General features: G+C 42.7%; 1 protein-coding gene across 1 annotated transcript in view; it reads left to right on the plus strand.

Annotated features, from left to right (window-relative positions):
- Positions 1 to 16,383, plus strand: part of RSU1 (Ras suppressor protein 1) — a 646,217-nt gene that overhangs the window by 266,924 nt on the left and 362,910 nt on the right. The window contains exons 5-7 of the mRNA XM_078663579.1: positions 1,435 to 1,553; positions 4,791 to 4,873; positions 5,148 to 5,262. Coding sequence (XP_078519705.1) covers positions 1,435 to 1,553; positions 4,791 to 4,873; positions 5,148 to 5,262 — 317 coding nt within the window. The remainder of the gene's footprint in view (positions 1 to 1,434; positions 1,554 to 4,790; positions 4,874 to 5,147; positions 5,263 to 16,383) is intronic.

A 16,383-nucleotide genomic window follows, 5' to 3' on the forward strand; every position in this document is an offset into this window, starting at 1 on the left:
TATTGGCTTTGCTATTTCTTGTTAGACTTATTATTGAGCCAAAAATATTTCTGTTACCACTGAATCTTAACATTTCACCTTTTTTGTCATTAACGTGTCAAGTGCTAATAGAGGAGGGGTAGAGCAGGTGTGAAAAAGAGCCAAGTAAGAAGTTGGGACCAGTACAAGAATGCATCAAACAGTGGTACTCACAGACTCCCTCTTGTGAAAATTGGAATAGTGGTAAATGAGGGGATGGGCAGAAGTCTGTCGTACATCATGTGTCTTCTCATTCAGGGCCGGACTGTGATCCCGAAGCAGCCCTATCAATTTTGTTGGGTCAGCCCACACCCTTGGGGAGAGGGGCCGGGGGTCAAGCAGGAAGCACTTTTGCTTAACAAAATCGGCCCCCAACACTGCTCCTTTTGTCACTGGGTGCCGTGATTGCCGCATCACTGCAAAACCGCCACCCGGTAACAAAATTGCCCCCACCCTCCAATATTGACTGCCACCCGTCCAGCCTCCTGAGCAAATGCCTGATGCCCGCTACGGCCAGTCCTGCTTTGCTCACATTGCCTTTCAAGAGGAGGGTAAGCTAAAGTACTTAGAAGAAAACAGAAGGTACTGGTATGGGCAGCATTGGAAAGGTTTGAAAGGAATTGGGTGATAACCTTAGTGCGAAAAACCTTCGGAGGAGATGTGGACTGAAGAGGGAAGGGCCGAGAGTGTTGAGAGTGGGTAACACTAAGTTATGGTATGGCCAAAAGTTCAAATAAGTGGAAGGAGCAGAGTTAGACTGAAAGCATCTGCAGGGGTGGATGGATAAATTGTGGGCAATTGGGTCGGTGTATTTAGAAGCAAATTGGAGTAAAAGTGTGTCCAGTGGCAATGTCCTTAGCCTTCTATCTATCATTGCATTGGAGGCAGACAAAGATGGGCAGCCACAGGGAAACCCTACTGCAAAATATGAACCCTAACAGCTGCCAGAGCGTTACAAGCAAAGTTCTTGCAGAGAGATAGAAAGTGTGACATTTATCTGTGACGAAGCTTCAATGGTGAAAAGAGATGGAACAAATGTTCACTGAATAACGGGTTTACACGTGACTCTGCTTATCCGAAAGTAAGATCTGGGTTTTCGTTTTCTAAATAGAAGTTTTGGGCCCAATCTCTGTAAAGTTAAATATACAACCTGCATTCGAACGCATACAGTGCAAATTCAACTGGGTGAGTTGTGTTTTATTTTGTTAGCCGTTCGCTTGCTTTGTTCTTGCAGACTTTATTTGCGAGTAACACATTGATGATTCATCCTTCTACGCCGTTTTAAATTCACATTTAAAAAAGTCCCATTGTTTGGATTATAGCGTCCATTTGACGGGATTCTAGAATGCTGCAGAATGTATAGAGTACGGAGATGCCCTTGGTTGTATTGTAAACACTTGTCTCTTTGTTTAACAGCATGAACAGGTTGAGCACATTGCCCAGAGGATTTGGCTCTTTACCAGCTCTTGAGGTGCTCGACCTGACTTATAACAACTTGAATGAAAATGCCCTGCCTGGAAACTTCTTCTACCTCAGTAAGCAATATTTACGTGTATTTGTCGTCTGACGTGGCTTCACTTTTGGAATATGAACTTCTTTTGCTGTACAGCCTTCTAGCTCACGACTTGAGCAAAACTGACATTTTTTTTTGTTATGCCTCTTTTGAGTGGAGTTCTGAAATGTTCCACCTTTACATCTCCTGCTTCTGCCTGTTTCCCTTCCTATTGGAATTGTTTGATATTGACATACGTATCAGCCAATAACAATATATTGAGGGATACAAGAGGCCAGCTGGGTACAGAGGCACTGGGATAGGGGGGTGGGGGAAGCATTATACCATTGATGCAGTAGAGGTTCAGCTTGGTTATATGATTAAAAAAGCCCACGCATGATTAATTATATGCAAGCTTTGTTAAATACTTAATGTGTTCTAATAAAAAAGTGAATAAAAGCATGAGAGTACCCACCCTATAGCCCCTATTGCAGAGCATACATCAGGTTATGGCCCAGCAGCGGAAGCAAGTGAGCGAGTGCCTCCCACATCCACTGTAAGGCAACAGTGCCAAACCCATAGATTGGTAAATCTCACAGTCCTACCACAGATGGCATTGACCTCTCCATGCAAGGGTTTTACCTCTGCATCAGCTGAAAGCGCCTTGCTGGAATAAACAGGTGAATCCACATTTTAATACATGTTATATTGTGAAAAGCAAAGAAGACGAGCTAGTCAAATAGACTCCCCCCTAAAGGACAATGACACAGTGGAGAAAACGGCTATTAGGATGGTTGTTTCAGCCCACGTAGTCATTTATCTGGGGAGATTTCACTAAATTGCTGCCACATGCACAGGTAATCTACAGAAAATCTCGAGTATGGGAAGAGTGCCCAGCATGTGCTTAACGTATTTGTTCATGTACCCTAGTTGGCAACTACTGCCTTGCACCAGCTTCTCTACACCCCGGTCAACCAGCCGTATGTGGTGGCCTAGGAGGGATAAGCTACATCAGCCGTGGCTCCTAATGTGCATGAGAAGTGGGGCAGCCACACACAAACTCAGACCTGTCCACATACACTCATGTACACCCATTCACAAGCATGCACACATACACCCAACATTCACCATCACGCACACGCACACGTCTATTCAGACTGCACACGCAGATGCGCATCCATTCGTACGCACACACACACTTCCAACATTCCGCAAGCACGTGCTGGGCTGAGGCGGTGACATCTGGTGGCAAAAGGGAGAATTAGAAAGCCACCAGTGGTTCCTGGGGCTTCTGGTAAGGAAGAGATAGACTGAAGATCCCTCCTTCTCCTCTTATTGGTTGACCTTGTGCTGGATCAATCAGTTAGAAGAGGACCTTCTGGGAGGCCTCACAGAGTGGGGTGTGGGGTGTGGGTCAGTGGGACTTGCCGATCTCCCACCCTCCCCATCACCTAACTCTGTGATGGAGCGTCATTGATAGTCAGTCAGCCCTGGGCACTTCAGGGCTTAAACCTTAAGCACCCAGGTCTGATTCTGTCAGTGATGCTCCCCCTAATCGTGTGGGGTCGGCCTCACAGGGCTTTGCTGTGCTGCTGGGGTCACGTCATCAGGGCTGTGAAATCTTCAACGCAGCAAAGCTTGGCTCAGGCTCCCAGGTGCTTGTGCAATAGCAGAGGCAAAGCGCCCGGCTGCCTGACCCTGATACAGTGAGTGTCTTTCAGGATGATCGATGCTCAGCCTGACAGACACTCAACATGCTTTGGAAAAGGGAGGTGGACAGAGCCCCGGAGACCTTAATGACGGACTGCCCCTGGGCCGCAGACTGAGAACCGAACAAATAGGCTTCAGTCCCTGACCCAAGCATTTCTATCCACAGGCTAATTGTTGTGAAACGATACCATTAAGGACGTGAGTATGTGCAAATGGTATAAGACTGAGCAACATGTTGGGTGGACTTTGTACATGTTAAGAAGTAGGCGTGAGCCCCAGGTGCCCCTGAATGTGAGCTGGATAAAGGCATGAAAAGACAAGTCAGCTTTGTCTCAAGGAAGAGACTTTAGTTGACTTTCTTCAGGACACCGTTATACAAAATGTAGATAACCTATTTTAACCTAATCTGTATTTTAGCTGTAAAGCTTGATGTGTTGTGTGCAAAAAATAGGATAGTCTTAAATATCGCTAACGTTTTCCATAAAATCATGGGTTTCTAGATTTTTGTTTTTGGATTTGTAAGCATGTTGTATTTCTCGTGCCCAAACCTAGTCAAAAGGCAGCAAAGTGCTATACCTAGTCAAAGACCACCAAAACGTCAACTTCTACTAAAATGGTTAATAAATGAGATTTTCAGTTGGCCTAATGTCACCAAGGACACAATACTCCAGTCCTAGATTTGTATTTAACCACTTAATGCATTTTGTTTTGCATTCTTGGTTCCAGAGAGTCCCACGAATTATATTAAAAGATTCAATGTTACATTTTATTTTGACCTCTTCGATGCCTCTACAATTATTTTGCATACATTTATTTCGTATTATTTTAAATCGCTTTGTCTTATTTTATTTCTGTGTATTAAATGTAATAAATGATTTCTAAGTATTAACACTACCTTGTTTTTACCCTTTAATGTGCGTGTGTGTGTAATTTGTGTGTATGTATGTATAGGTGTGTGTACATGTATATGTATATGTGTGTGTGTATATATATATATATATATATATATATATCTTCAGTATTTTAGCATAATGGTTATAAACCCCCAAGCCTCTGGTTTTGTTCTTGAATATATAATGTATTATGTTTTTTTATGGTTCCGAAAAATTGGTAGTGGGAAATAAAGGGTTCAAAATTATAGGGGTATACCGTATTAAAGCATCAAATTACTAGGGTTTCAAATTTTGAAAGCAAAGATCGGGACTGGAGCATTTTACCTTCGACACCCGGTAACCATATTAATAAACAGCGGTTGGAAACAAAGGGAAGAAAAAACACCTTTGACAGTTGGCATTTAAATCAACTGACAAAAACTTCTACTCTGGGTCACGGTGGAAGTAGTTAATTGCGCCAGTCCTCTGGTCTATAGATATTTCCCACAACACATCCGCGCTACAGTGTGCCGGTAAATCTGAGTTTGACCTGCTTGTTATTATTGTGAGCCCTGGATGTGTCAAAGGCTTTTCACCATGTCGGGGTTATTAATCAGAGCTGACTCTCTGCTATTGATCAGGCCTCAAATGGCCGGTTTATGTGCCACCCTGCTTATATATTGCTGTTTAATTTGCAGCCACCCTGCGCGCGCTCTATCTAAGTGACAACGATTTCGAAACCCTGCCGCCAGATATTGGGAAGCTCACGAAGTTGCAGATAGTAAGTAATTTATCTAAATTCCTGAAAAATCAATGCGCGTTCGTAGCTCTTGTAGAAGTAGAATCGAGGCAATTTAAGAAGTAGTAAGGTTTATTTTGCAGGAATAAAACGCTGGCCCTGCTACCGCCGCTCTCTCATCAGCAGAGGCCTCGTAAATAAATAGAAGGCATCAAGCGGGAGGCGGTGGGGGCATAGAATGCATAAGTGAGAGTTGGTAGGCTGTTGTTGTATTTTATGCGAAAATGGTTTCTGACAACTTTGTGTTTCCAATTAGATCAGCCTCCGGGATAACGACCTTGTATCGCTGCCCAAAGAGACGGGCGAACTCGCGCAGTTGAAGGAACTTCATATACAGGGAAACCGGCTGACCGTGCTCCCCCCGGAGCTAGGTAAGACCCCAGCAGAGCTGCTGTCACACGAACCAGCACATCTTGTTCACGTATGAACAGCACACGTAGGGCGGGCGCGTGGCTTGGAGCACATTACCATGCGCGCGCGACCGCCTTTAGAATTCAATGTGTGGCTCTCCCACGCGCCAAGTTAGAGGGGACGTTTGTAATGATTAAAAATGGATTTCAGATGTTCAGTCATCTTCGCTAACCAAACGTCTCATATGTACGTCATTTCGAAAATCTATACCATGCCCTGTTTATACAATAACATTTCGAGAATATAATTTTAGACAGGCGCGCAATTAATTCAAGGTTGAATTGCAGCCAGTGCAGTGTGTTAGATGTTATCGTTACTTGGAATAACCTGGGACAAGTTGTATGACAATGGACAGTGAAAGTTTGTGGCAGGAGACGACCAAATTAAGCAGCAAGAAAATGCAAACTATGCAGCAAGGAAAGTCAAATTATGCGTCCTAATGCAAAACGTTTGAGGCTGTAATACTTAACAGTAGTGGGGGAGTCGGATTGGATTGCCCTACCGCAGCCACCAGGGAAGGGCTGTTCCCTGGCGGTGTTACGGTGGTCAGGAGGCATCCATATACTTGGTGGAACCACCACGGTCCCGCCAAGCATATTAGGAGTTCCTCCATCAAGAAAACTCTCGCAGAGAGGAAACACAGCGGACCCTATAGGGCCCCTTTGTGCCTCTGCGCCCTGTGATGCATGCTGTGGGCACGACATGTGCCCCCCTGTATGCATGCACCCCAGTTTATGCACGGCATGGACTTATTTGTCCATGCTCTGCAGGAACTGTTTTTGGCTTTCCCATTGAAGTGCCCATTTTCAGGGCATCGCTGTGGAAACTTCAAAAACCCAGCCCACCAGACAGGGGGAAACTCCTAATCTGGCAGGCGGTCTGACCACAGCTTTGGCTAGCGGCAGCGTGGCGGACTCGGCGCACACTACCAAATTCGTGATTAGGCCCTATGTGTGCAAAGGTTTCATCTTATTAGTTTCAGTCTAAGGTATAAATTCAGCAATCAACCACTGAAAGGTGACCTGCCAATGATCTGCAACATGTGTGGCAATGTTTTTAGTAAGTTTTGATCTAGTTGAGCTACAAACGAATTTTTGTTAAAATATGCCAAATATGCAGAAGATTATGGAACATGCGGTAAGTGCAGCAAATCCATACATAATTAAACGTTAAATGCCACGGATGCAGAATCTCCTAATTCCAGTAGCTCGGTGTATGACCAATTCTGAAAATTGGTAATTTTGCCACATGTTCACTTCTTCTAAAATTACCATAATTTGAGTGTTGTGCACTGGTCGTACAGGAAGAAGCAGGGCCTTAAAGAGTAGAACAATAAATAAATACCTTTTCGCAGAAGATGGCCTTTTTTAGTTCTCACCACCTCATATTTTCCCAAAAAATAAAAGTTCTCTCTCTCTTCTCTCTTCTCTTCTCTCTATCTCTCTCTCTCTCTCTCTCTCTCTCTCTCTCTCTCTCTCTCTCTCTCTCTCTCTCTCTCTCTCTCTCTCTCTCTCTATCTCTCTCTCTCTCTATCTCTCTCTCTCTCTATCTCTCTCTCTCTATATCTCTCTCTATCTCTCTCTATATCTCTCTCTATATCTCTCTCTCTCTCTCTCTCTCTCTTTCTATCTCTCTCTCTCCCTCCCCATCTCCATCTATCTCTCTCTCCCTCCCCATCTCTCTCTCTCTCTCTCCCTCACCATTTTTGGTTTGTTTAGAACTATGGCACCATGTGACGAATCTTCACTAAATTTTAAAACAAAAAAAGACTCATCCACCTCGACTTCTTCTTGGAAAGTTTTCGGGTGATCCATCAGGCAAGGGCAAAGAAAAATAGGTTTTCCATAGGAAAAGAAGACATAGCTACAGCTGAAAGGAATTTCATCAAATTTGACAGAAAGCTAGGTCTTGGTCCAGAAAGCATGATTGTGATTAGTGTAAATAAGTGAGTAGTTTTTAAGAAATTAAGGTTCAAAATGTATAGATATTTCATGCTTTGCTGTCCCGTGTTTATTATTATTTTTTTAAAGTGAGTTCCTGCAGTTTTTGAACCTTCTCCACCTTCCCCGGAATGGTGCCCGGACACTCATCGCAATTATGGTTTTAGGGGAGGGGGCATGTGGCCACCCGCCCCTGAGCCTTCTGGAGGCTATATGGACCCCACCCCTTACCGCAAATTATTAATATGTAGAGGAGGACCCCATCCCTCGGGGTTGAACATTACAATAAGGGGAGGGGGACCTGTGGCCCCTTCCCTGAGCCTTCTTGAGGCCATTAAAAAAAAAGGTGATGGGGTAAGCAGCACCCTTCCCCAAACCTCATAGCAACCCTAGGGACCCTGTTCCCCAGGGCCAGTTTTTTTCATGGGAGGGGACATTGGGCTCCCCTCCCCAAGTCATAGATCATCCCCTCTCTGTTCTTTGTCCATTTTTCTACTTGAGCTTTCCTTTCCTTCTCATCTGTTTCTTCATCAGGGTCACTCATATGTACCTGTGGGTTTTCAACAGTATCCTTCCTCTTTGGTCTCAGATCCTCCTCCTCTAGAGATGCTTCCACACCATTCCACCAGACCTTGAGTATCTGGATACCTGGAGAACTTTGATGTATAAAAACCATCAGTGGTCCTTTAGAACATCTAGGCATAGGAGGTCGCAAACCTGTTTGAAACTTCACCACTTCATCAAGCAGGCATCTCACACTTTGTGTATGGGTAGCATGGATCCAGTTAGGCCGTCCACCACATTTAACAGCAGTGATGATAATCAGGATTACCTGGTAGGGTCCTTTCCACCTAGGCTCCAAACAGAATTTCTGAGTGTGCGATTTTTACTAGGACCCAATCACCAGGACATAGGTCATGGCATTGTTCTTGGTTTGGAATGGCAGTAACAGTTTGAACCTGGTGAGAAACAGAATGCACCACATCGGCCAGTCCTTTGCAGTAGGAGAGAATCTTCCAATCTGTGATATTTAGAAGCACATTTGCAGGCACAGGAGGCAGTCTCATTGCATGTCCAATGAGTATTTCATGTGGGACAAGCGGATGTATGACATTACGACGCATGCTTTTACCACGCATGCCTTTACAACGCGTTGCGTCGTAAAGGCACTGCATGGTAAAAGTTGAGTTGTAAAGGATGTTTCCCGGGACAAGCCTGTTATTCAGTCTGAACTTCAGAGACTCATCAACACTAAAGGCAAAGCATTTGGCCATTTTAGAAAAGTGGATGCACATAATTTGGCTAAACAAGGCTTCATTATCTCATTAAACTATTCAACAATTCTTGAAGCTTCTGGTCTGTAGCTACAATGTCATCTCTGATCCACTTGTAGTGCCCCACAAAGGATTCTAAGGATCTCCTTTTTAAGATGAGTCCCTCAGTCTGACTCCAGAGAAACCAGAAATCCAAATTGTGTTTTGAGTTCTCGCAACAGCAGTTTGGCTACAGTGAGATTGTCATTTCTCCATGTTGGGTAGGCTTCCACCCATCGGGAGGAAATTCATTCTTTGGCCAGGATATTTCTGAGCCTGTTACAGTCCAGCATCTCGCTAAAATCCAGTTGCATTCTGTTAAAGGGTCCCCCTGATCTACCGGACTCTGAATCCTTTGCTGACATGTCACACATCTGTGACACAATTCATCAGCTAAAACTCTAAATCAGGAATTGAACCGATTCTGTGTGAACAATCTAACCATGGCATCTCTTCCTATGTGTTCGGGTCCATGAAAATGTCTATTCGTTGAAAATAACCAACAATGAGGCAGCACAGTTTTTTCATCTGCTGAAACCTAAATTTCATTTGTGTTCTTAACACCTCCTTCTCTGACCCGTCCTTGTTGCTTTACTTCTGACACTTTCTCTAGAAATCTTTTGATTTCCTTCTAAGTATCTGCTACAGACAACAGCATAGAAAAAGTAGTGTCTACATCAGATTCATTGCATACTCTCCGTTAAATGCACATGCCACAGTTTCACAATACCAAGCAACCTATTTGAAATATCTGTTTCCTGTGGTCATGTAATAATTTCCACTCCTGTGGGCTATGCATTTAACAACTGCAATTCCTTGTGGCAATTTTCTCGATTATGGATAGGAGATCCGAACTAAGTCATGAATCCCCCCAGTGGCCATAACTGCCCAAAGTAATGGACCACACCGAAGCAATATTGACTGTTCGTAAATATCATCACCCTCAATTGGTCTGAAAGATAACAGCCTCTAATAAGGGCAACCAGTTCTGCTACTTGAGCCGAGGTGACACCTCGAAGCCAGGAGGCTTCTACTATTTTTTGATATGTACAGACCGCATTAGACAGTGTAAGCTGCTCTCAAATTCTCCTCTATCTCTTAAACATGAGCCATCAACAAATATTAAATAATTGCTCCATTAAGGGGTTTATCCTTAATGTCAGTTATTGGCTGTAATATCAAGTTAGTCATGCTCAGCCTCTTACTCATCAAATTCATTTTCTGGCAATGGTAACAATGTAGCATGATCTCACATTTTCAGCAGCAAGAATCAATTGGTTGTACTTTGTAAGTCTGCTGTTTGCCACACATTCTCTCGTATTACTAGTACTTAGTACTAGTACTTATTACAAGTACTACTTAGTACATATTATCTCTTAGTACCAGTTAAATCTTAGTACTAGGAAAATCTCGACTGAATGCGGAGCCATCACCGTAAGAGGATGTCCCATCACTATACTCTCGCTTCTCTCAATACTGGCACCAACTGCTGCACCGCTTTAAGGCAGACCTGCAGCTACATAGGTCAAGGATAGTCGAGAAATATGCTACAGGTCTTCAAGAGTCTTCATGCAATTGAGTGAGCACTGAGAGAGCGCAACCCCCCCCTCACTGCAAAACAAAGTGAACATTTTACAGTAATCAGGCATTCCTAGTGCCGGGGCATGAGAGACTCTCTCACCTCTAGGAACGCTTTAAAATAATCCATTGTCTTATAGGAGCAGATCATGCACATCTTTGTGTGCCAGCTTCAGTAAGGGCATGGCCAGAAGGGAAACATTGGGTATTCACGGTCTACAATAGCCCACCATTCCCAAAACATTTGGACTTTTCTCTGCATTTTAGGTAGATTCATTTTCAAAATAGAAGTACTCTTGTGACACCTTCCTTCGCGTCTCAATGAGAAATCTTGGGTATAGGACTTCTTTTTCACATGCATCTTGCTCAGGGACACCTTTTATTTGTTCTCAGCTAAATGATGTAGCAGAGCAATCTGATTCTGTTTACAGGCTTCTTGTGTACTTGGCACCACAAGCAGGTCATCAAGAACGGAATTCTAGTGCATTTGTAATGACTCAATATTCTTTTTCAAGATTTGAAAGAAGATCGATGGGCTCTCTGTCTACCCTTGTGGAACTCCGCACCATGCCAACATTCTATTTTTGAACTGGAAAGAAAACGAATATTAACTATCCTCTTGTAATAGAATTGAGAAGAAAGCTTGGTGAAGATCAACTACAGTGAACCCTTCAGCATCACAGGGTATCTGAAGCAATATTGTTGCTGGATTCTTGTACCAGGGACACCATGGAATGGCTATACTGTTAATTTGTCAGAAGACCTGCCCTATTCTATACTTGCTATTTAACTTTTGTAAGCCTGTGATAGGCAAGTTGCATGGATTTAAAAAACATTTATCTCATATTCCTTGTCAGAGCATTGATGGAATCACTGGAGTGATTCCAGCCGCTGCCTCAAGTGTGAGATTGTATGGTGGCATTCTTGGAAACTCAGCATTAGGTTTAACCATTATTCAGACAGGTTCTACATCTTTAATGTCTTTACCTGAGAAATCCCACACTTTGGGTTTCACAGTATCTCATAAAACTGGAGGTAAGTACTCTACTGTTCTCACATGGAACAGTCCAACTGCTGTCCCTTGTATGGCCATCCTAAATTCAACATCCTCATCATGTGTTTGGATCTAGACAGCATTCAGTGTACAATATATTGTGCAGTTTGATTTGCACAAGAGAGGCACCCATTACAGGTTTACAGGTCTTGAATTACACATAACAAACTGGTCATCCTCTTGAAATTAGTCTATTTTTACAGGGACTTTCTTAGAGACCGGGCTAGTTATTTGTTTATTTGTAACACCTACAACTTGGATATTCGTTGCTGAGAAGGGTAGGTCAGGAACATCAGCTGTTCTAACATTGGAATGGGTAGCACCAGTGTTGATTAAAAATGACACTTGGTGGCAATTCACTTCCCCTTCTACAAATCGCCCACTCTGGGCTACATCTAAGACTGAGCCAAGTACACAATCTTCCTCCCCTCACAGCCACCATCATTATGAATTGTTGGAGTCAAAGTTCTTATTCTCGAAAATGGGGAATTTTTTGAAATGGGATTTTGATTTTGAAAAGAATTCTGGTTTGCTCTTGTAACTTGATTCGCTTTATGTCTAGTGTTGCACGTCTGTGGAGGCATTGGAGCTTGCTGGACTTGCATTATTGGGGCTTGTGACTGATTTGGAATTTGCATTTGCCGAACCATTGACTTTCTGCATTTGAGTCTGATTAACATTCTGCAGTTGTCCATCACCAACTACCCTACTAGGATTCTGTTCACACCCCTCTTTCAATGCCTAGTTCTGTTACAATATTGATAGGGAGTCGATTTCTTCAGCGCCGCAATATCTACACCTGAATTTGGATCACTAGAAAATCTCGACCTCTACCTTGTGGAACACCAGTTCTTCCTTGTATCACCTGACCTCCCCTCTGGTAATCAACACCTTGCATTCCACCATCATTTCCCAAATTTGTTTGATTATGAAACACTTTCTCTGCCATCTTCATTTGGGCAAACATAAATCTCTCCTTAGGTCTTTTCTGCTTCATGCATTGCTAATCATTGTAGTACTTGGTATATCTCAGGATTGCATCTAATGGTTTAGTGTGCCAGCAAATAAAATTTTTATGTATGTGCTTACTGATCTCTGGGTGCAGTGCAAAAACAAACTGTAACACAAAGCTTTCCAAATCTCGCTTTTCAGGATTTTCTTGACCACCGTTCGGTTTAAACACCTGTTACAGACTTATAGTAGGCAAGCACTGGTTCCTTCTCTTCCTTCAAGAAAGTGATCACCTTTTCATACTTTCTCTTCACCATAGGAGATGGTCCACAAGTCCAGGGATCCCTCAGGGGTTCTGTAAGTGGCCATTGAATAGCTATCTTACACTCCGCTTATAAATCACACAGTACCACAATGTCCACAAAACATTATAAATCTTAGCAAACCTTTTAGCCTGAGTGTTCCATTGTGAAGGATTCTCTCTGATGTTCAAGAAATTGTTCGTAAATGACCTATGATCATCCCGACTCCATGGCACTTGAACACACTCTCCACCTGGTATCTCCCACATAGGGAATGTCAGAGCCTTATTTTCATCTGGTGGTGCTGGAGGCGGTTTACCACTTATCTCTACATTGTCTGTTTCCTTCTTTTTCTTTCCCTGTTACTTTGCCCCACCTGTGTTCTAACCTGTTAAAATCACTCCATTTACGAAATGTATTTAACTACTTCAGCAATATGTAATTTAATTCCTGAAGATCGCATAGTGACAATCTCTTCATTACCTAGTTGTTCCATGAAACTTTTCTTTAAAGGAAGGCTCTTGGAGATGGCCAACCTCATGTTTCCATGTCAATTTTGTTAATTTCTCATGTGTCGTAGCTGCATGCCTAATAGGCTCTCAACTCCGATATATCAGCTAATTTTCCTGATATTGACTCAGGTGAGAGATGTCGAAACATTCCTTAATAATTTCTTCCAATACCCACCTTTAATTTTTTTATATGTTTTAGGGTCTAGTTCGTTCTTGACTTGTAGATGGTGACTCCGTTGCTCCTATCCCTCTACTCTCTGGTGCCTCTTCAAACCATGGGGGCAAAATCTCCTTATCAAATGGTCCTATTCCTCCTTGAGTAACTGGATTCTTGAAATTAAGTTTTCTCCCTTCTTTCAGAGGTGGAACAAATTGTGGTGGGCTCCAGGCGACAATCTGTGAATTTTGCAACGTTGGGATAAACCCTCTTGTAGTTACTCAACCTACAGGTCCTGGATCAGCAACATTTGTGGCAATGGATACTGTTGTAGAAACAACTAGAATAGCTAATGTCTGAGCTGATATGACTTGTGACATTGGTTCAGGAACAGTCACAATAGAAGTAGAAACAACCGGGGCAACTACAGTAGAAGCTGTCTCAATAGGTGCGGCTGCAACTGAAATGATTGGAAGTGAACCCCAATCTAAACCACATGCGGATCAACAGGGACTGTGGCAACAGTACTACTAGATGTTGTAGCACCATCTAGATCTGGAGACAGAGGAACATAAGGTGGTGGACATGATGATAGCATAGCATCCAAAAGACCACCCCCAGATTCACTATCAGTACTAGATTTTTCTGCAGCATTGTTACCTTCATTTCCCTGTTTTCTCTCTTGTTAATGCAGGATACAATCTAGATGTCTCGACTATTAATTTTGTCCACCTATGCTGTTCCTCCCATTTAGCATCAGCGTATGGACACAGTGCTCTCTTTGCTCTCGTCTGATATTTTTCTTTCTCCTTTGCGTGTGCTGCACATTCCAAAGCATTTAAGGCTTTATACTGTACAGGTCCAGGAGGAAGTTTCATGTCATATAATATTCCCCTCAAATTCTCAATAACCCTAAGGTCAACTGTGCCATGTTGTGGAAATCTTAATGCTCCTCCTTATGCCATTGATGAAGCCACTGACACATGTGAAGGCCTATCTTTGTTTCCATGTAATGACCTGGCATACCTTCCGGTGGAGCTGCCTCACCCTCATGGATAGGATTTCACACATCACCCCTCATTAAGTCTCTTAGGGCCCTGTAACACTTCATGATTCCAACAATTTAACAGTGGAAATTCTGTTAAATATTGTCAATGTTATGTATGAATTACAATTCCATACAGATTAATATTCGCATCCAATATCCGCACAATCCTTTCTCATTGGACCTATCACAATGCAAGACCTGATGACACACCAACCAATCCCAACACGAAAGTTCGTACCAGTGGACCTATCCCAGTGTAGTACTCTCCAAAGCAGTTCTTGCTGCTCCTTTACACTCTTCTCATACCTCTAATATTTCTAAACTCTAAACAAGCACAGTAAACAAATAACTTTTCTGCTCCACTAAAGAATTCAAAGTAATCACTCACACAAGAAATCGTTGGAAGGAATACTCGCCAACTTCGACACGAGCACACACAGATGAAATCTCAACCAGCGCAAATCACCCTGACTAATGTAGTTTCCACTTTTGCACAATAGGGTCTGCTAGTGCCAATCACTATTAGTACAATCACAACAGTCAGTTATGGATCCCCATCTCAAGTGAGATATCGATGATACCTCACAATATGATACCACAATACTTAGCAGACAAGAAAAAACACAATATTTTCTTATCTACCCCAGGATCTTGGACTGCGACGAGCCACATAAAAACGTCATTTTCTCAACATCACACGCGTTTACAAATTTACAAAATTAAATCGTATATATCACTAGAACGAAAGACACACAACTTCAACACAACACAATTAGGGCAACATAGACAATTGCGACGCACATTCCTATTAATACTCCCGCCTCCACCACTTCATACGCCTTCAGAACCACTATGACTCCTTAAATCTTCAAAGTTGGGCCCTAGACCTTAAGGAAATGAGCAATTCTAAACTGGAATAAGTTTAATCAGTCTAGATTTTCCAGCGGTTTTTCTTCTGTCCCTCCCGACTCAATCAACCTATTCTTGACAATCTAGGCCCCTTTCTTCCACAGACATGTCCTCCAGTTTTCAATGTGCCTCATCCCCTAAATGTTTTCATGCAGCCCCTACGTCATTCCTCTTACTCTTACTCGTAGTACACATTAACACTCTGTTGGGGAAGGTATGATATGTGGCAGCCATTTTATTGCACCTAGGAGGCATTTGAGGGCAGCTAAATATAACTTAATGTCCTAACCTTAAGGCTGCATGTTCTAGTGGCAGCATGAGGTGAGGTATCATGTATAAAACTCCCCATCTCTTGTTGTTCTTTGAAGTCACTGCAGCTGGGCCTCAGTTTAAGGGTTATGCATTGATGCCTGAGCAAGTATGAAAATGGGCGTCTTTGAACAATTTATATGCAGCTTCTTTAAATGCGTGCTGGTATTGATGGCGTGGGAAAGTGTGCCTTTCATATAAGGAGCTCACTGTGCGCTTGAAATTAAATCAAACTCTTGGATCATATGCCTAGAGAGCTACCTAGAATATACAGCAACACTGAGCAATAACTACATTTTCGCAGTCTCTGGACGAAAAAATAGAGGTCAAGGTGTGTTTTTTTAGAGTGAGTAGTTGTTTGACAGCTTTACCTCACTTGAACTGGTACACATTCAGTTGTTTTTTCTAATGAACAGTTTTAAGGTTAACACTCTTTTGGTATGGAATCTGTGCATTTGTCTTGAGATTGGTCCATTAAACTAAGATGACAACCATATATCTGTGATTATCAATGTTACTTCCTTTATGGAATCAGTTGTTGACTGACTGTACACCTTTTTGGCTGGACATCCCACTTTAACATATTTCTGTCTTTTTTCATGTTCTTTGCGATTGTTAAATGCTTGTACCATCCCTAGATGAAAATCGCAGAGAAGGGGGTGGGTGGGGGGGAGGTTTGGGTGCTTCGTGTCAATTGTTTTATTTTAGCCAGTTGTCTACAATGGCTAATTTTATTTTCAGGATTTGTGTTTTAATTATAAATAATGTATGAAGGTGTTTGGAGTACCTGGGAATGCTACACATTGTAGCAACATACAACTGAATTGTCACCAGCCACTCCAAGTTGAGGTGCCCACACATGGACTCTTCTTTATGCACTAGGCAGTATAGAATGCTATTCAAAAGATCTGTCATTCAAAATGTGTGCCAATCACATCAAATGACTAGTATCCTTACTTTCATTTCACTGGGACGCAACTCCACATGAGCCCCATACAAGCCTGAACC

This window comes from Lissotriton helveticus, chromosome 10 (genome assembly GCF_964261635.1).
Source record: "Lissotriton helveticus chromosome 10, aLisHel1.1, whole genome shotgun sequence".
NCBI classification, from domain to species: domain Eukaryota; kingdom Metazoa; phylum Chordata; class Amphibia; order Caudata; family Salamandridae; genus Lissotriton; species Lissotriton helveticus.